Genomic DNA, 20,610 nt, shown 5'->3' with positions numbered 1-20,610 from the left:
GTGACTACTAATGATTTTCAAATGTTAAAACCAGCCGTGAATCTCTAAGATAAACCCAACTTGGTCATGCTGTTTTATTTCTCTTTATAAATTCCCAGATTGTTTGAAAATACTTACTTAGCATTTTTGCTTCTTTGCACATTTTTGGAGGTTGGCCTCTGGTTGTCTTCTTGTACTGTCCTCCTCAACTTTTGGTTTCACACTTATATTAGTCTCATAAAATGAGTCAGGGTATTCAATATTTTTCTGTCCTCTGGAATAGTTTGTGTATTACTGAAATGATCTCCTCAAATACAAGGTAGAACTTATCAGTGAAGCTCTCTGGATCTGCAGTTTTCTTTATGGGAAGATATTCCATTCTATGCCATTTTTCTACTTCTTCTTGAATCTGTTTTAAGTTCTATTCTTCTGAGAGTTGTATAGTTCAATCAAATTTTTGGCAACGTTGCTTGATATATCTTTTCATTTTTATATGGTCTGTAGCAGTATCTACAATGATGGCACTTTCTTCATTCCTAAGATTGGTTATTTGTGACTTTTTACATTTGATCTTAGCCAAAAGGTGTGCCTACTTTTTTTTATTGATGAATTATACCATAAGCTGGTCAATTTCATTTTTTGTTAAAGAAACACTTTTTGGCTTTCTTGATTATATCTAATATATAATGCCATTTCACTCATTTTTGTTCTTATCTTTACATGCCCTCAACTTTTATCTGGATTTCCTTTGCTGTCGTGTTTTTACCTCCCTGTAAATCCTCAGCCTTTTCTTTTTCACATACTCATTTATATCCACACATTTCTCAGTACTGATTTAGTTTTATCCTCAAAGTTTGATATATGGTACTTTCTTATAGCTCAGTTCAAAATATTTCTTCATTGACACGTGGGTTACTAGGAACATAATTCTTATTTTTCCAACATATAAGAATTTCTCATTTTTTATTGGCTTCTAGCTTAGTATGGTCAAGAGAACATATTTAGTATAATACTGACAATTTGTTTAATCTTGCTCCAGGGCTTACTATATGGTCAATTTTTGTGGCTGTCCTGCATATACTTGAGAATATATATTCTGTAGCTTGTGGTCCAGTGTTCTATATATTCATCAACAGAGACAACTTTAATTGGCTTGTTCAAATTTTCTGTATCCATCCTAATTTGTTCTATCAACTTCTGGAAAAGGCATGCCAAAATCTTCCAAATATGACTGTAAATTTGGATGTTTTCCTTTTAGTTCTTTAAACACTGAGGCCAGCAGAGGGAAAATGGAATGTATAAAAACAAACGAAACCCACAACGTTGTCAATACAACAGAAGGCAGAAAAAAAGGGGGGAATCTCCAGAACAAGTGGGACAAACCTAAGGAGAAAATAATGGTACATTCAAATTCAAATGTTAGAGATTTTATTACATGTAAATGGATTCAGGGCTCCAATGAAGGAACAAAAGATTTTGTCAAGCTGGATTAAAAAATAAAATCCAACTATAGGAAGCCACAGCTAAAACACAAAGTTGAATCAAGTCTGGTCTGCCAATGAACCAAGCTCCTTCTGAAGGCAGCAATGACACAGTGTCACAGGCAGAAGATGGTGGCACCCCCACCCCCAACCCTTTGCAGCTTCTCTCCCACTGGACCCCTCTGGGCTAGCCTGGAGCCCTTGGGGATCCCACTCCACTCTGACAGGTTGAAGGAGGACCTTCCCTGCCTGCCTTACAGTGGCCTCATGCTGGCAAATGGCTGGTGGAGCAAGGATGGAGGGAAGCTCAAGCCCAGGTCAGCCAGGAGCCATCCTCCAGGCTACGTGCCAGGATGGTGACAGGCCAAGCTAGAGCCTTCTGTGCCCCCCACCTCCAGACCTCTGGAATTCCTGAGTTAAAAAAGGCCCCTCAGTTTCTCCCACCAAAGTGAATTTCCCCATAAAGTAGGTGAAAGTATTGAACACACTCCCAAAATCCTGAACTGCACACAGATTTTTCACCAAAGTAGATTCTAGAAGGCTTTCAGTGAACTGAAAGTTTCTGGTGTGGCAGTGGACCTGTGGGACAAATGTAATTGCAGATGATGAAGCATCTTACCATTCATTTTATTACTTATTTTCCACACTAAAAAAAAAAAAAGATTTGACCTTCCTGTAGGTTCTGATTGGACCTGGACCACCTAGACTGGTCTGGGTGCAAGTATTCTTGTCTGCTAAGCTCACTTGTCCCAGTACTGATACAAACCAGTCAGCCACGCCCTGGTGTGGACCCACCTAGCCCCTTTCTGTAGGCACCAAGGGCCTTTCCCTTAGCAATTAACTTTGTAATTTTAGAATCAAACTTAGACCAAGGAGTGACATTCTCCCCAAATGAAATCTCTGCCTATATTTAGCAGGAAAGTGAGAGCCACTGCTTTCCCAGCGCTGAGAGCAGGAAGGACAGGTATTAGGGAGAAGGGCTCTCCTAGCTTCTCTGCAGCCATTTGGAGCACCCCGGGCACACGTGCTGCGCACAGGTATGTACGCCACCATCTGGCTATGAGTTGTGGCAGTTATGATGGCAAAGACAGGTGGGAGCAACATCTGAATGAACCTGAGCCAAGGAGGACAGAGGCGTGGCTGAGGAATGCATCCCAAGCAGTGCCCCCCCAGAGCAAACACATGCTGGAATCTGGGGCAGTCAGGCCAAGAGAGATGTCTACCTCTTCACAGCCCAGAGATGGGGAAAGTTTGGTTTGAAAGATGTGCAGGGGCGGACTGGCCCCTGGGAGAGGCAGCCAGGGGCAGGGCATCCTCAGGGCGGAGCTGATGAAGGTGGTTAGAGGCCTCCCATCTCGGGTCCCTATGTTCTCTACCATCCCAGAGTTCCTCCTCAAAGCCGCTCTGGACTCCCACCAATAGGCTGTTTGGGTCCTTGGGCCAGTTTCGGGGCCCAGTTGGAGCAGCTGCTGCAGCTGGTGGCTCTGCATCTGCACTGGTGGCTGGAGAGGCCATCTGCGGGGGGAAGGCAGCAGGCACTGAAGGGGCAGGGGGAGTCTGGGGGCCCCCAATGTGTCTAAGCAGGGGATGCACAGTGAGCACAGCACGGCTGCATGCTGAGGGTGGTGGGTGCTGGGAAGGGCTGGAGCTGGTTCCAGAAGGTTCTGCCTGGGGGGCGCCTGGAGGCAGCTGAGGCACCAGGTGGCGTGTCCCCAGGGAGAGGCCTGAGGCCTCGCCAGCCCTGCAGCCTTCCGCCTGGCCATGCAGGATCTTTGGTTTTGGCCTGGTAGGGCCCTTCTGTCTCCAGTAGGGCAGGTGTCTTCGAGCAGGGCCATGAACCCAGTGAGGTCCCCGGGGGAGGGCCCACGGCCAGGAAGCCTGGCCCTTTGGCCCAGGGCCCCTAGGGCACCTCCCTAGCCGATGCACTTGGGTCCTCATGGTGGCCACTTCCTGAGACAGGCCTGCCAGGGCCGAGGCGAGCTGATCCAGCTTCTCTGAGAGGGTGGCGCTGAGGCTGTGGAGCTCCTGCTGCAGAGAACTTCCACAGGGACACGGTGGCCGTGGGGAGGCAGGTGGCAAAGCAGGAGGGACGGTAGCCATGGGGGGCGGTTCAGGCAGGCCTCTGGTAAGTGGCCTCCCTTCGGTCTTGGCTAAAATCAGAGCAGGAATGCAGGGTGAGAGTTCTCAGGCTATCAGGACCTCTCTCTCCCACTAGGTGTCCCCTGGATTAGTGTATTCAGCATCCTACCCCACTATGGCCTGGCTTTAGATGGGAAGGAAGTGACTCAGGCTTGAGAACATCAATGACAATGTTCATGACATTAACAGTGGCCACATCTGCAGGCTGATTCCCAAATCATGAACCGGATAAACCACAGATTGGGTCTCCATGGTAACTAAGATTTCTTAGGACACAGGGCTTTCTAGAAAAAGGATCAGTAGGTTCTTGTGCCATCTTTGGGACCAAATGGCCCCTGAGGGCACCTAACCATGCACTAGGGAGTCAGTGGGCAGGGCCTGGAGAAGCCTCAGCAGACAGCATGAGGCCAAGGCCACAGGCAGCATCTGGAAAAGGGCCCAGGTGCTTCTAGAGGGGTGACCAAGTGCTTCTAGAGGGGTGACCAAGGGTCTGCATCAGTACCCAGTGTGAATAGTCATAAGCAAACCACCAGGGATCCCCCAATCCCAACTTCTGTCTTTCATATTCAGAAGTTTTGGGGGTTTTTTTCACCCTAAGTTCTCTTAGAACTGGTCTCCACCTCAGGCAAACCTCACAAGAAGGCCCTGTTACCTGCTGTTCCCCAGACCCCTGGGCCCTAGCCTGGACCCTTCCTCTTATCAGCACCTCCAGGGCTTCAATCAGAGGAAAGAGTGAAGCTAGAGTGTCTGCAGGACCCCATCACCCCAGCAATGGAACCACCGGGTCACACTTCCAGTCTGGTGTGAGGACCCCCGTGCAAATCCTAGAAATCAGGAAACCCAGCCCATGTCTTAACGTGGTTAAGGAGGCACTTCCTCTGGGCCAGATGTGATGTGGAACCACATCTACTATCTTCAGGATGCCCATGGCCAGGTCACACAATGTGACTAGGCCTGTTTCCTCACCTATTCTCTAAAGTCCACTCAAACTCTGAACTTTGATTCTGGGTGTATCCATTCTGGTACATCTTGATTTCTGTTTTGCCTCCGAAAGGTATCTATGCTTTTATGAAAAAGCCAGCTATTTCTATAAGAAAACACTAAAATGAAATAAGCAACTTGAAGTGAGTTCAAGGTGCGACTCTTCCTACTTGTGACCCAAACAATCCTGGAAGAGTGTTAAAAAAAAACTTTCCCGCCCTGACTGGTTTGGCTCAGTGGATAGAGCGTCGGCCTGCAGACTGAAAGGTCCCAGTCAAGGGGATGTACCTTGGTTGTGGGCACATCCCCAGTAGAAGGGTGTGCAGGAGGCAGCTGATCGATGTTTCTCTCTCTATTCTTCTCCCTTCCTCTCTGTAAAAAATCAAGAAAATACATTTTTTTAAAAACCAAAACTTTCCCCCGTGACCCTGCAGGAAGGAGCTGAGCAGCGGGAAGGGGTTGGGTGGCTGTACAGATGCTGACCCATGCCCACCCCTCTGCCCAGGGCTCCTGACAACTTGAGGGGACGGGGAGGCCACCACTTCACCTGCAACACTTGGTCCTCTGTGTCCAGGCACCGGATCCCTGGATTCTTCACTAACCCTGAGCTTCCAGGACAGGGGCCGAGCGGGTGACCCAGGAGGCTGGCAGGGCCCCGGCCTGGGCCTTTTCTCTGGCTGAGGGGCAGGGCAGATACTCCCAGCTGCCCCTGCAGAAAGAGCACAAAACACTTAGGGTGTGCACATGTATCATTTTGACAGGGCCATTCTAACATGGGAATATTTGGACATGACCTAAAAAAAATATCAAGCTTTCAACTCTCAAATACTGATTAAATAAGATGCAAGACGGGCACACTTGGCCCACCAGGGAACCCAACTCTGGTCTAATGGCTTGCTGGGGCCTGTGTGACTGGGGTTGGGAACCAGACTGTCTGTGGTCCTCTGCTGCTTGGGCATGACACCTCTGGCTCCACCATTGGGTGGGGGCCGGGGAGAGCAGGTGAAGACGACCATAATCTGCAGGTCCCACCACCAGTGAGACTCTACCAGGGACATGCTGGGGACACTCTGTGCTCTTTTCCACCAGCCCCACTGGGCAGTGAGGAATGTGGGGACAGCCTGGGCTGCAGAAAGGCCAAAGATTTCCTGGGGCCATCAGCCTGAATTGGAAGGATTCAGCCCCCTCCCCAACCAATCATTCCACCCGTACCTCCTTGGGTGCTGCCCAGGGGGCTAGGCCGGCCTGGGGTCTCCAAGCACACTTCTGTCCGGGGAGCCTGGGACCTGCCTCCCGTCTTCTCCTCTGCTTTTCCTGCTGGTCAAACACGAGGTCAGGCTTGGACTGAGAAGCGTGGTGGTCTGGGGTAGCAGGCAGTGTTTCCAGCTTTCTTGGCAGGACAACCTCAAAGTTCTCCCAGGTGGAGCCTCACTTTTGACACTTTTATGTTTATTGCCAAATTTTAAAAAGGTTTATTATTTACATGTAATGTAAGACCCTGACATTAAGCTCTGGATTGCTGAGGCGTCCATTTCAGAAGATGTCCGTCTCACATAAACATACTGCAAGGGGTATGACAGCTCCTGGCCAACAACCAGGGAAGCAGCCGGGCTGCCCCACCCCCAGGAAGGTCCCTCTTTCAGAAAGCCTGGGTGACCTAGATAACTGGCCATCTGAGAGACCCTGCTTCTCCCTTCTTGCGTCCTGATTCCCACTCTCATGTTTCAAATTAGCCAATAAAGAGTGAACCTGCCAAACCCTAGATGCCCACCACGACGGTGACCAAAACAGAGCACCAGGCCCTCGTGCTCTTTCCTCTCTCTTGTGACCTGAGTGTATAAATCCTGCTCCTTAAAGTTCTCTGATGGTTTTGCTGAAATGCGTCCTATGATCTTAAGAAGCACAGGGTGGCCCAGCCAGAACACTGGCCCAAGTGGAGGAATTGGTGGGGTTTGTACTGAGAAATAAGGCTGGGGTGAGTGCCTCAGGCATTCCTAGAGAGAGTATCACTATCCACAGGCTGGGCCCACACAACAGCGTGTGTGTGTGTGTGTGTGTGTGTGTGTGTGTGTATATGTGTACACATTAAGTGTATATAATGCATATATAATATATATATATAACACTAGAGGCCCGGTGCACAAATTTGTGCACGGGGGTGGGGAGGAGGGACCACAGGAGGTTGGCAGCAGGCTCCAAGGAGGGAGCCAGCCCTCAGCCCCCCTGGGAAAGGGGCCGCCACCCACCCCCCAGTTCCTCATCCCAGCCCAGGGCCCAAAGGCCCTGGCAGGGTCGGGAGAGGAGGCAATAGTTGCTGGATGCCAACGCCTACCCTGCTCCGCCACCAGACGGTTCCTGGCCTCCTGCCTCCCCTCTCCTCCTTCCCTGGCTGCCACCACTGTGGGTGAATGGCCCCCAGGGAAGGGAGAGGATGGATGGGAGTGAGACAAACCCTTGTGTCGAGGGCTGACTTTCAACAGATCACAGCAACGGAGCTGCTCTGCTACGTACAAAACCCCAACCCAGAAGCAGGTGGTCCGGATGGTTTAGAACCAGGGGCCGATGCTGATGGGGGCCAGCCCGAGGTGGGGGCAGGGTGGGGGGGCATGGGCTACTGGCCTGCCACAGGAGGTTGGCTGTGGGAGTGCACTGACCACCAGGGGGCAGCTCCTGCATTGAGCATCTGGTGGTCAGTGTGCATCATAGCAACTGGTGGACCAGTTGTTCTGGTCATAATGGTTGCTTAGGCTTTTATATATAGAGAGAGATTATAACATATATATTAAGTTCATGGCTAGGTTTTCTAATCAAACATACTCGTTTAACCCTCCTGGAACCCTGAGTGCCTCAATAGCCCCACCTTCTCTCTCAGATACAGCTCATCTTACAGGGAAATCAAGCATGACAAAAGCAGAGAATTTTCTGGCAATAGTCAGACAAAGTGACAGGTGGGACTCAGAGAACCCAGCCTCTGGACTGTGGTCCTCATGGGGACGTGCCCCAGTCAGGAGACCCCAGGCTCACCTGTCCTGAGACCGAAGTGGTCCCTGGGCTCTGTTCTCCTTGGACCTTCACCAGGGCTTGGGGTCGGAGGGCCAGGTCTCTTGCTGCTGGGAAGAGGGTCCCTCTCTGCATCACAAAGCTGGTATCAGGGTGGGGGCCTCAGCCTGGGGCATAGCTTCCTGTCTCCCTCTCCCACACAAGCTTACCCTGCAGGAGTGGCTGCCAGAGCTCAGGCTCCAGCCTTGGGTCTTCCCCTTCTGAGCTGCTGAGGCTGGAGCTGGAGCTGGAGCCAGTGACGGTGCCGGGGCCAGGGCTGGGGCTCGGGCTGGGGCCGGGGAGGGCCAAGCATGTGAAGCGCAGGGGCCTCCCAGGCAAGATTCCCTTCAGAGAGTTCTCCAGGCAGTGAAGTGGGGAGGGCGTGGTGGCTGTCCCTGAGCAAATGACAGAAGAACCTCTGTCCATCAGCTTGACAGGTAGGAGGACCCTCGGCCTGAATGAACAGGCACACAGCCCAGTTACTGGCCCCAGACCAGCTCTGGTGGACCTGAACATCCTCTCTGCCATGACGGTGGAGAGAAGTGAAGCCAGAGCCTGGCTAGGCCCCCAACCCCTGTGGAAATCCAGCTGGGGAACTTTCTGGAAGACTCAAGTCACTGAAAGCCACTAGTAGTCGGTTCCAGCCAGGCCCTGGGTCCTCCTACTCCACTCCCTCAGGACCAGTGTCCAACAGCAGAGACTCAGTTAAGCCCATAGGAGGCCCCCAAAATCAGCTCTTGCCTGGTGGGAGTGTTAGAAATACCATATTTATTCAAACAAGTCAGAGCCTACCGGCACTTCGGCAGGTCAAGGACAGAATTCTGCTGCAAGTTAAACTAAGTGGCCACAGGAGCAGAGGGAGCCCCTGCACTCACTCACGTGCTCAGCTGGCACCTGGGGAATGAACGGGTGTATGACAGGGAGGGAACAGAGGAACAGAGAGGGAAGGGAAATCTGTTCCCTCATCAAAGACTCTGTTTGGAGCAAAAACATCCCAGGAAGTGCTGAGGGCAGATGTCAGCTCACCGTCCTGGAGCCACCTCCATGGTCCTGGCCTGGTGGCCACGTGGTCTTTGAGCCCTCGCTGGCAGCAGGCGGGGACACTGCTAGAGGTGAGTGCCTGCGGGCTGGCTGGCCGCAGGCTCCTGGTGGGCACGTCCCCCCTGAGATGGACTGGTTCACACACCTCTCTCCTCAGTCCTGTTTTAATGAGAGGCCCAAAGGCCTGTCAGCCCCAGGGCTCTGTGTTGGCACCAAGGAAAGAAGTTAGTGGACAGAAAACTCTGTCATCGTTGTATTCTTGGGCACACGTGTTCCAGGTATGGAACACACACCAGCCCTGCAGATGTTCCCAGGGGCGCCTAAATCCTCTGGGATCTCTTCAGACCCAGCTACCTGCACTCCTGGGAGCCCCACAGCCCAGTAACTATGCCAGACCCAAGCACATGGGGCCAGGACAGCCACAATCGAAAGATGCTCCTCCAAGGCCAAGGCCGGGCTCAGGCCTGAACTCAGTAGCAGAGAGCCCTGCCCCGACTGCACCCGCCATGCAGAGGCGGGCAGTGCTCTCTGGCTTTCTGGCCTCATACTAGCCTCTGCCCAGGTCGTTTCCAAAGAGTCTTTTCTTTTTTAAAAAATATTTTTATTGACTTCAGAAAGGAAGGGAGAGGGATAGAGAGATGGAAACATCAATGATGAGACTCATTGATCGGCTGCCTCCTGCATGCCCCCTACTGGGGATCAAGCCTGCAACCCAGGTATGTGCCTTTGACCGAGATCAAACCCAGGACCCTTCAGTCCTCAGGCTGTTGCTTAATTCACTGAGCCAGACTGGCTAGGGCCAGAGTGTCTTTTCATCTCAGGGTGAATGTGGCCCTTTTCCTACTCCTAGACCCCCGGTAACCATGCTTTACCTTCCTTGTCTGCCATCCAGTTCTTGGGCTCCACTCTCTGTGGTTCTCTGTCCCCTGCCGAGGACCAGGACCAGGCAGGCTGTGACCTGGGCACAGATATCTCTCTGAGACAATTCTCCAGGCCCTGGAGTGGGGCACTACGGACTGGAATTCCTATGAAAACCCAACATTTGTCGTGTCAGACAGTCAGAGCTCAGTCTCTGTGAACCCCAGGGACCTTGCCTGCACCGTGTCCAGGACAACTGGGCCCAGGGGAGGAGGCACAGAGCACTGGACCTCTCATGGCAGTGCAAGGTACCTGAACTCGAGACCTGGCCCCAAACATGTGTCAGTCCAGGCTCTGAGTGGCCCTGCTCAAGCTGGACCAACATGACTTGGCCGCCTATTTGGAAGTCAGGTCAGTGGGCTGTGATAAGGGCACCCCAGGTCTGCTGCCAGCATGGGCACGGGGACCTGACGAGGATATGTTGGACACCACAGTGGGCTGGGACGCCTCCCACCCTTTCCCAGGTTTGATCCCGAGCCTTAGGCTGGCCAGCTCACCTTTTTCAGGCCTACGTCCCTGGCTGCCCTCAGATATCTGGAAATCCAGGTCCCCATCAGTACTGCTGGATGAGGAGAAGCTGGTGGGGGTGCTGTGGGGACCTGGGACGAGGGCAGGGCCGTCTCTGACAAAGCCCTGCAGGCCCAGAGCCGGAAGAGGCCCCACAGTCAGTCCTGCAGGAAACAACACAGCTGGCATCATGGGAAAACCACTAAAGAAGAGGTCCCTGGGCCCTGAGCTGTGGGAAGACGCCCAGGAGCCCTGCCCCAAGGACCTTCCACTGGGGTCTCTCTTTGGTTAGGGAGCTCACAGCACTGATTCAAATACCACAGCATGTTAACCCACATGACCCCAGCCATTGGTCTCATGGGGCTAGAGCAGGGGTCCTCAAACTTTTTAAACAGGGGGTCAGTTCACTGTCCCTCAGACCGTTGGAGGGCCGGACTATAGTTTAAAAAAAAACTATGAACAAATTCCTATGCACACTGCACATATCTTATTTTGAAGTAAAAAAACGAAACAGGAACAAATACAATATTTGTATTTGCATGTGGCCCGTGGGCCGTAGTTTGAGGACCCCTGGGCTAGAGTAAGAGCTCTTAGAGAAGGCAGTGGGCAGAACAGTTTAACTGACTTTCACCCAATTCAGGAGCTGTGTGGGGGCAGGCATGAAAGAGACTGGGGGTGGGAGGGAGGGGAGAAGGGCTTGCACTTTATGAGACCTAGAGAGGAGGACCTAACAGTGTCCTCAGCAACCCCCCACCCCACCCTTGTGCTATGCAGGGACAAACGCCATCCCCAGGGCATGGCCAAGTCTACCTTGACTGTGTGATCCTCGGAGGTTCAGCTCAGGCCTCTGAGACCCGGGGTCTCCTGGATGGGAGCTCTGGAACCAAGAGGTGGCCGGCGGTGGCTGGGGAGGTAACGACCCACTCAGGGGAATGCCCTTCAGACAGGCCTCCAGGGCTTCCAGAGGTGAGCTCGAGGCACTGCTGGCTGGGACAGGGGAGATGGCCCTATCACCATCTCTGGCAGGTCCCCTGGCCTGGCCCCAGGCTGGCTGCCCCACCCACCTTCTGCTGGGGTGAGAAGTCCTGCACCAGGTATGGGAGCCTGCCAGGCAGGACACCCTCCTGCGGGGGACTTAGCTCTGCTCTGTTCATATGGGGGATGACACAGACTGTCCCCCAGGCTCTGGGGCAGGTGGTAGACCCACATGTATGAGCAGCCAGCTCCCTGACAGTCGGAAAATCTCTGCAAGTGAAGGTCCTTATAAGGGAGGGCTCCTGGGCAAGGCTGGATTAAGGAGGGAGTGGATTAAAAGAGGGCATTAATTGCTTGAGGACAGTGGGCTCGTCCCCTGTGGACGGGCATAACTTTATTGGGGGCTGAGAACCCCATCAGGACTCAAGCAAATGACCCAGGCCTCACCTTGCGCTGTGGGGCCCCATCTGAGTACTTGGTCCCCACTGGTGTCTCCGTCACCCCCGGGACTGCTGGTGGCAGAGGGTCTGTGGGTCCGCTTGCGGAGCTGACAGGATGCAGGCACTGGGGGGCTCTGGGCCCAGCCATCCTCCATCTTCACAGAGAGCACACGGCCAGCGCCAGCACCAGAGCAGGAAGGAAGAGTCTGGAGGGATCTGGGCCCTGCGGGAAGCCCTCCATGAGGCCCTCATGGGTTAGGACAGGGCTTCCAAGTCTCCCCTCTGAGGTAGTCACACTCAGTCACCAGCAGATGGGCCAACACACTTCCTGTCCTGCCACCAGCCTCCCCTCACCCCCCTGCTGTTCAGAGGGGCACCTCCAGAGTTTCCACAGAGGAGCCAGGTCAGTCCTCCCCAGGAAGCACCTATCAGGGTCTTTCCTCCAAGGCCAGCACACCTGTCTCAATTAGACTTTCTCAACGTCCTGAGAAGCTGCTGAGCACAGGAGAGCTGAGAGTGTGGAAATACTATCCCAGCCTACTAGGACATGATGAGAACCCCCACATCCAAATTATGCCCCAAATGTCTACTGGGCTGAGCTCTGTCTTCTGTTCTCAGTCTCCTTCCCCTACACCATCCCGTCCTTCCTTCTGGAATTCCTGGCTCCTACTCTAAGAGCTGATCTGGACTGATGAAGCACCTCCTGAGTGACCAGCTCCATTTACGGTGACTTGACAATCCCCAACATCTGGCCACTCCAACCAACACACAGAAATGTGGCCTGAGTGTCTCACTGTGGGGGGTCACCCACGGCCCTGCCTAGAGCAGAGGAAGGAATGGATGACGTCCAAGGCCCTCCCAGCACAGCCAGTGCCTTTACCTCCAGAATCCCTTTTCCAGGCCCCCGGATCCTCCTGCAGCCGTGGTTTCCCTGCTCCTGAAGGGCTGGGGTGCGAGTCCTGGGCCACTGGGATCTCCCTCAGACAGTTCAGCAGTCCCTGGAGGGGACAATCCCCAGATGCTGCCTCTGTTTTCACTACAGGAAAAAGCAACACATTTCCACCCTGAGCCCAGTGTCCTCAGTCTTTGTGAAAACAACAGGTAGACAATCCAGATAAGCAGGTAAAAGAGTTCAGGGCCAGAAATCTGGAGGTGTGGGTCATCTGTAACTCATTCGGTCTTGCACAGGCCACTGTCATCTTGGTGGCCAGTTTAAAATCTCTGTCTCCATACCTCCCAGAACTGGGCAGAGAAGAGAAGGGATGATAAAGGCAGAGCACACGGTGTGACTCTGAACACAAATGAAAGAGTGGGCTGATGGGTTGCTGCTTATAGACAGTTCTCTGGGCCCTGAACAGAACTTATATTGAGGAGACCAAGCCTTTTACACACACACACACACACACACACACACGCACGCACACACACACACACGCACACACGCACGCATGCACATGCACATTACTGTACTTAAGCCTCACACAGCCCTCTTAGGTGGAAACAATGACCCTCTTTTACAGATGGCGAAACTGAGGCTCAAGGCTTCAGGAGTCTTGAGTCTGCACAGTTAACAGATGTCAGACTCCAGGACAGGCATTCCTGGCCCCACCATACTGCCCTGATCCCCCAATTCCAAGGTAAGTGTCGAACTCACTCAGCACCTCCTCCTCTGACATCCCACAAACGGGCGGGTAAAGAACACAAAAGGATCCAGGGTCTGCTTTGAGTTTCCTTCTACCAGCTGCCTACATGCTATTCTAAGAAAGCCACCTGGCTCCAGAAATATGACCCTGATGATATGCAGCAGCCAAGTCGAGAATGATCCTTCAGGAAAACACTCGACTTAAAGGAAAATAGCTCTAGAAAGCCAATTCGAGTTTTAACCTTGGCCTGAGACAGGTCCATAGGACTCACCTCCCCAGGGTGGGCTCCCAGGTCCCAGCTCCACCCGGGTTAGCCGTGACATGCCCAGGCCTGGGACAGGAGGCGGTAAGCTCGAGGATGCCTCAGGGTGCTGGGGCCCAGGGACAAGAATTTCCTTCAGGCAGTTGATGAGACCTTGCAAGGGGCTGCTCCCAGGAGAGGTTCCTGTGGGACCTGAAAGATCGGCCAAGGTTAGTGCAGCCCTGATGGTGGCAGCTGTGAGATGACAGGGCATCTGAGATCCCCCACCTGTGAGAATGGGAGGGCCCCTGCTCTGTTGGGTTGCCTGGAGGCTGAGATGGGAGAGAACATGCCTCCATTTCCCTGTCCCACTCAGCTCCAGGATAGACCCACTCTCAGGAAAGCCAGCCTCTCACCTGCTCCTGAAGTCCCTCTCTGCTGTTTTCTGTGGCTCTTCCTTCTGCTGGGGCTACAGGTGAGAGGATTGCACTTCCCATCTGGGGCTCCAGGGCCTTCCTTCTCTGTAGGCTCCTGTGTGTCTGCAGTTTCTGTAACAAGAGAGACAGGAAGGCCATTCCAGCCCTGGCTCCTGACCCCAGGGAATTGCCCAGATCTGGTGCCCACAGAGGAAGAGGCCTCTCCAGCCCCAAATTCCCAGGGGGCAACCTGAACTAGTCGTAGAGCCAGCTCCTGTAAGGCTTGTCCCCGAGGTCTTGCCTGGGGAAGACCTCTGCTTCCTCCTGGTATAATTGTAAATACCAAGACTGTTCACTCCAAGTGCCTGGGACCCTCCCCCAACTCCAGCCTCTGACTTCGGCTCAGCAAGTGACACCAGCAATCTCAACATACAGGCCCTCATTCTGCACTCATGTTTGTCAAATGTGGAGTCTTGGAAACCCCAGAGAAAATCTACCAGGCGACACTTGAAGCCACAGGCCCAATGGGGTATGTTTTCCAGGAGTGCCAATTTTATTCCATATTAATTTAAAATATTTTTAATAAAACAGATATTCAGACAAATGCAAAATTTGCAAAAATTTTTAAAAATAAAGTGAGATCCCCCAGAGAAATTCTGATGACTACCCTTGCCCTCTTCTGCTCTTAGGGTTGCCTTAATGAGAAGGTCTGAGAATCAGATCAGGTGTGCACAGGTATGTTACCTGCTGATAGGCTTGTATGTCAGCAGCGGCCCCACTTATGTGCATGAGCAGCGTGAGCACACAGTACTCCATGAGCAGGGCTGGGTGACGGGCCACCGGGCACTGAGCATCACACCTCCTCTTTGGTTCACAGACAGAGGCTGAGCACTTGTCCTGCTCTGCAGGGAGCTTGTCCCCATTTAGCAACAAGGGAAACCAAGACTTAGATGAAGCTGGACCAACATGTTTTGGCCGCCAAGTCTTAGAGAAATGAATAGGGCAGTGATGGCGAACCTTTTGAGCTCGGCGTGTCAGCATTTTGAAAAACCCTAACTTAACTCTGGCGCCGTGTCACATATAGAAATTTTTTGGTATTTGCAACCATAGTAAAACAAAGACTTATATTTTTGATATTCATCTTATATATTTAAATGCCATTTAACAAAGAAAAGTCAACCAAAAAAATGAGTTCTCGTGTCACCTCTGACACGCGTGTCATAGGTTCGCCATCACTAGAATAGGGCATGGGGTCCGGTTCTCCTGAATCCAGAGTTGGAACCTGCCCCCACTGGGTCACACTCACTGATGGGGAGGGGGCTTCCCTGCCTCCTGGCTCCGGGTGAACTGCTGGACGATGAGCTACCGCTGGGCTGGTGGACGGGCGTGTCTGGAAGGCAGTTGAGCAGGCCTTGGAGAGGGCAAGTTGCCACCGTCACAGCTGCTGTCGGGAGGAGGGAGAGGACTCTGGAAGCTGAGATTGATGCCCAGCAGGTAAAGTGCTCCATTCTGGCCCTTCCTTGCCATATTCCACTAACAGGACATCAGTAAGCTCTGCCTTGTCACTCCTGAGCTCTAAAATCTCTAAAACGTCCACTCACAGTCAGTCTTGTTCTGATTAGATCCCTCCCACCCCCACTTTCTATTTCTGTTACTATCAACAGAGTGGACTCAAAGGAACCCTATAGGCTCGGGCTGATGGGTACAGACCCCCTGAGGAGGTGAGGCCTGAGCTGAGAAGGGCCAGTGAGAAGGAGAGACTGATGAGGTGAGAAGAGCACAGGCTGGGAGGGGGACCTTTGTCCCCACTGGCCATTCAAACAAGGCCCAGCTTAGCCTTCCTCACCTTAGAACAGGGACTGGCTTCACCTGTCACGCAGGGCACAATGTGACATGGCCACAGGATGTGGATGAAGCCACGTGGAAACCACTGTGAGAAAACTCAGAGGCTGCTGTTCCATCAGCTATCCATGTCTGAGGCAGGCACGCTGCCAGGGCGTTCATGAAAGGGAAAGACTCCACCTAGGGTCTGGCAGCAGCTAGGCAGGCACACAGCACACACATGGCACTGCTCACAGCTTAAACTTCACCTTGTGGAGTGCAAAGGCTGCCCTGCTGTCCGACTTACCTTCGGGGTTCGCCTGTTCCCCATCCAGGCCGGCTCTCCCGCTCTCAGGGCCGATTTCCCCAAACAGGAACCCCGGAATCTCCTTCACCAGCTGCACCAGGGCGGTGAGGTGCAGGCTGTGCTGGGGTGCTCCTCCTGCTGGAGAGGCCACAGTGAATCCCCACTCCCTACGTCAGCTCAGCACTCACACTTCTGTATGCGTTTCGTGTGGTCCCGCAACCACATAAGGAGCGGCAAAGGAGAGACCGATGGCTGAGATAAAGAGGACCAGGGCTCAGGCCTGGGGACCTGCCCACGGGCACAGCCAGGACTGGGAGCTGGGACCCCGGGTAACTGGTCTCTTCTATATGCTGTCTTCATTACCTGTTACTCTTCTGAGGGGAACACCAAAGCTTGCATCCCCATCCCCTCTCACCATTGGAGCCCTCTGTCTTTCCTGGCACTGCCCCCCCTAAATCTCCCGGCCTTGCCCAGGCTGGGTCTCTGGTTGCCAGCCCTGTGGCAGCACCTTCGGGAACTTTAGGTGGGCTCTGCATGGGTGGTGGCAGGAAGGGGGCCCACAGAGGTCATGCACTCCAAAGGTGACCCCAAGTTTTCTCTGAGCAGGTCACTCACTGGGCAAGTGTATCAAGCTCCCAGCCCAGAGGGATGAGAGGTGAAAGGTCAAGGTGGGGTTAGGGTCAAGAGCTTGGTGGGGTGGAGAGGACTGATGTCACAGTGTCTCATGGGAAGTGGAGCTGGGAGCTAAGGACCACACGGTGGGAGGGAAAAGAGCGAGTCCACTCGGGTCCAGGCTGCCCAGGGGGACCAGGATACCCAAAGGGGCCTGGCCGTCTACCAAGATTACTCACCTACGGCACCTCCCTTAGGAGGCTCCTGTTCCTCGCCAGCTTTGCTCCTGCTCATGGCTCCTCCAGGCTCCCCAGGAGACAGGAAGGCAGAGAGGGGGAGCAGGTCAGCTGTCCCTGAGAAAGAAGAGGGACAGTTCCCCTGGAATGGAAGCTTGCCTCCGCCCCCTAAGCCCAAGCATGCAGGCGGCCCTGCTGCCCGTACATCCATGCATCTGTTGACCCATGTGTTCATGTGACCACCAAACCCCAGGAACCAAAGAGTGTTAGGACCCACGAAACCACCTTGCTCGGTGTTTTGCCAGCTTTTTAGCACCCCCATCAAAGCAGACCCGAACCCTAGTGGAGTCCACAGAAGCAACAATGGCGTAAAACATCAGTGAGGCCCCCCCAGCTCAGCTGAGGCTCTCAGAACACCACCTCCAGCAGTGTTTCTTTTGTAAAGGAAGATTAAGGTCTCGGCCAGGGGTGCTGGATCTAGCCCCGCTTCCACTTTCAGCTCAGGCTCTTGCTACACCTCCCCAGAAAGGCCCCAGGGCACGGCCAGCTCCTTACCCAGGGAGACCAGTGCCTGGTAGTTCTCCTGCATCACATCCCTGTAGAGCTCCCTCTGCCTCTCCCCGAGGAGCTGCCACTCCTCCTCAGAGAACCGCACAGCCAGGTCCTGGAAGGCGATGGGCACCTGCGGGCACAATCTCGGGGGAGTGGGCTGGTTCCATCCCATCAAGGTCAGGTGCACACAAAGGAGTGGGGAGCAGCAAGCGTGTGGTGGGCCTCTGACACACGGGAGCAGGCAAAGGAGCAACAGCAATCAGATGGGAGTCGACTGTGTCCCCAAAAAGCTATGCTGTGAATGTGGCCTTATTTGGGAAAAGGGTCATTACAGATGTAATTAGTTAAAATAAGGTCATACTGGAGTAAGTTAGGACCTTAACCCAGTATGACTGGCATCCTTATAAGAAGAGAGACACAAGAGAAGGCCATGTGACGACAGAGGCAGAGACTGGACTGATGCGACCACAAGCCAAGGAAAGCCCAGGGCCACCAGAAGCTGGGCAACTGAACCCTAAAAAGCAAAACCACGGATAAGGGGAAACTACTATATATTAAAGCGGACCAGTAGTTTTATTGCTAGCTTTACCCAGTGGCCAAATAAGTTTCTATTGAATGAGTACAAAAAAACATATATAAATGTTAAAGGCACGCTTTAAAATTAAATATCCATTGCAGTTTGAAGTTATTTATTACATGTTCTTAAAAGCTAATATCTTTTTAAAGTATGATACTTTGCAAAACGATGTGTAATATGAAGTGAGAATTCTCCTGATCCGTCCGCAATGTGTTAAGGAACTGGCCTAGTCTGATTTATCTATCTGTCCTCTGTGAGTTTGGTTAGTAAAAGTCAATTCCCTGAGAACCATAACCTAGGGGTGTAATGATCAACATCAGGCTCTGCCCCCACAAAACAAGAGTTCCACCCAGACACACCATCCGGAGGCCAGTAAGAAGAATCAAATCAGGACGGCCTTGGATGCTCATTTCTTCTCCAACTTCTGGTAGCTCTACACAGAGCTGACTCGGCAGGTCCGAGTTAGATCCAGGGAAGAACATGTTGATAGTATGGACATACCGAGTTATGGAGGGTCCACCTTTCTAACAAGGCCACTCCCGGGACCAGGGATATTGGCTGACCCCTGCCTGGACTCCTCTCTAGGTAACTCATGCCATGCTGTGAACAGCGACCAGCCTGGACACCTCCTATCTGATGAACAGAGCTGGGGATTGTGGGGATGTATGACTTCCCCGACAAACCCAATTCCATGTACCAGGTGCCCCAGCCACCCAGCCAGCCTCTCTGTTCCATCGGCCTCTCTCCTCTGCCCTCTCTAACTTTAACACCCACACACTAAAGGCACCTGCTGGCTGCTGAGTAACACATGTCACACAGAGGCTCTGTTCTCAAGGGGCTCACAGATCAGCGGAGGCATGATCCTTACTTGTTTTGGAGCATTTCAGATCTCCTGCTTGATACAAAACAGCCTTATGCTGGTGACACACTTATCCTGTGTGAGGGGCAGAGGTTCCAAAGTGAGGAGGAGTGAAGCAGCATGCAGAGTGGATAGACAGCCTCAGGCCTAGGGCTCAGGCCTTTGGACTGAAATTTTGGTGTCCCTTCCCTGTGCTTGACTGTGACTACATCCTATATAGTAAAAGCGTAGCATGCAAATTGTCCCCTCCGACCAGGAGTTCAACCAGGGAGTGGGGCTAGCCGGGGAAAGGGAGGGAGGCCCCAGGTGCAGTGGCAGGAGGCCCCGGCCAGCAGTGGTGGTAGTGGTGGTGGTGGTGGCTGGCAGCCCCTAGGGCAGTGATGGTGAACCTTTTGAGCTCGGCGTGTCAGCATTTTGAAAAACCCTAACTTAACTCTGGTGCCGTGTCACATATAGAAATTTTTTGATATTTGCAACCATAGTAAAACAAAAACATATTTTTAATATTTATTTTATATATTTAAATGCCATTTAACAAAGAAAAATCAACTCAAAAAATGAGTGCGTGTGTCACCTCTGACACTCGTGTCATAGGTTCACCATCACTGCCCTAGGGACCTTACCAGTGCACGAATTTCATGCACTGGGCCTCTAGTCCAATAATAATAAGATCCGTAAACCTTAAGAAACTAAGCATCCAGCATCCAATTTTTTAAATTACTATTACTCAGTAAAGTCTGTAGGGATAGACATGGGGGTATCTGTATCAGACAGTCCCATTCCCAGTAACCTCGTAATAAAAGCTGAACATTGAAACAGATTTGTTCAAGTTGGTGATGGGGAAAGGGTACAAGTCCTGACCACAACAAATGCTCCTGTGCCACGGCTAAATGGCATGGCCCAGCTGGTGCGGGGAACGGGGCATAAGGAGCCAGCAGAGCCAAACAGTAGTTCTGCCAGAGAGCTAGTTCAAGCCAGCAGACAGCATCTGTTTAGTAAACCAGGTGGAAAATACTCTGTATCCTCAGCTTCTCCCATCAGAAGCTCTTACAACATAACAACTGACAAAACAAAAGGGCTTTGAGGTTCAAAGGATGTGCTTCACAGTTTCCTTTTAATCGGGGCTGATTTCCCAACTCATCCTAGATCTACTAAATCATGATTTAGTGCTTTCAGGGTTCAGAAATCAACATTTTCAGATTCCCTAGGGGATTCTGACATGTAGTCCAGTCACTGGATGGAACCTGCCTGGTCCCCTGAATATGAAACTCTCCTGGTAAATAGGCCCCTCGGCCCCACCCTTCTCCCCAGGCACCAGCTGTCCAAGGTAGCACCTTTGTGAACTAGAAATCACAGACAACTGCTGTGGACCTTTAAGGAGCAGTGAACATTTCATGCCAATTTCCACCCAAAACTGGGTGGCTCATCAATTTCTACTTCAGTGCCTTCAGTAAAGGGTGCCTATCACACTCCCAACACCTGGTCCTACTGCTGGCCTGATCTGGCAGTTAAGAAGTTCTGGATATAAGAAGGGAATGGCAAGAAATATTCAAAGTGCTGAATACCAAGAACCTACAACCAAGATTACTTTATCCAGCAAAGCTATCATTCAGAATTGAAGGTCAGATAAAGAGCTTCACAGATAAGGAAAAGCTAAAGGAGTTCATCACCACTAAACCAGTATTACACGAAATACTGAAAGGTATCCTTTAAGAAGAGGAAGAAGAAAAAGGTAAAGATACAAATTGTGAACAACAAACATGCATCTATCAACAAGTGAATCTAAGAATCAAGTGAATAAATAATCTGATGTACAGAATGAACTGGTGATTATAATGAATCAGGG

General features: G+C 52.2%; 1 protein-coding gene across 6 annotated transcripts; it reads right to left on the bottom strand.

The window, feature by feature from the left end:
* Positions 1-1,390: 1,390 nt before the first annotated feature.
* On the bottom strand, positions 1,391-18,850 carry KRBA1 (KRAB-A domain containing 1). Of its 6 annotated transcripts, none has more exons than XM_070424129.1 (17): positions 17,332-18,850; positions 16,780-16,893; positions 15,929-16,066; positions 15,107-15,244; positions 13,801-13,932; positions 13,415-13,597; positions 12,381-12,536; positions 11,508-11,723; positions 10,896-11,072; positions 10,076-10,249; positions 9,533-9,685; positions 8,646-8,819; positions 7,790-8,014; positions 7,605-7,709; positions 5,793-5,897; positions 5,128-5,289; positions 1,391-3,610 (listed from the first exon to the last, which is right to left on the bottom strand). In XM_070424129.1, the coding sequence occupies exons 1-17, from the start codon at positions 17,498-17,500 to the stop codon at positions 2,688-2,690; spliced, it is 3,444 nt and encodes a 1,147-aa protein (XP_070280230.1). In that variant the 5' UTR covers positions 17,501-18,850; the 3' UTR covers positions 1,391-2,687. The 6 variants fall into 6 exon arrangements, with proteins under 6 accessions (XP_070280230.1, XP_070280232.1, XP_070280233.1 ...); XM_070424131.1 differs by having other exon boundaries at positions 5,793-5,894; XM_070424132.1 differs by having other exon boundaries at positions 15,107-15,241.
* Between the last annotated feature and the right edge of the window lie 1,760 nt (positions 18,851-20,610).

This window comes from Myotis yumanensis, unplaced genomic scaffold, assembly GCF_028538775.1.
Source record: "Myotis yumanensis isolate MYYU_CA2020_CCGP unplaced genomic scaffold, mMyoYum1.0.hap1 SCAF_9, whole genome shotgun sequence".
NCBI lineage: Eukaryota > Metazoa > Chordata > Mammalia > Chiroptera > Vespertilionidae > Myotis > Myotis yumanensis.
Note: the sequence above shows the minus strand (reverse complement) of the source record. Positions and strands in the feature narration are given on the sequence as shown.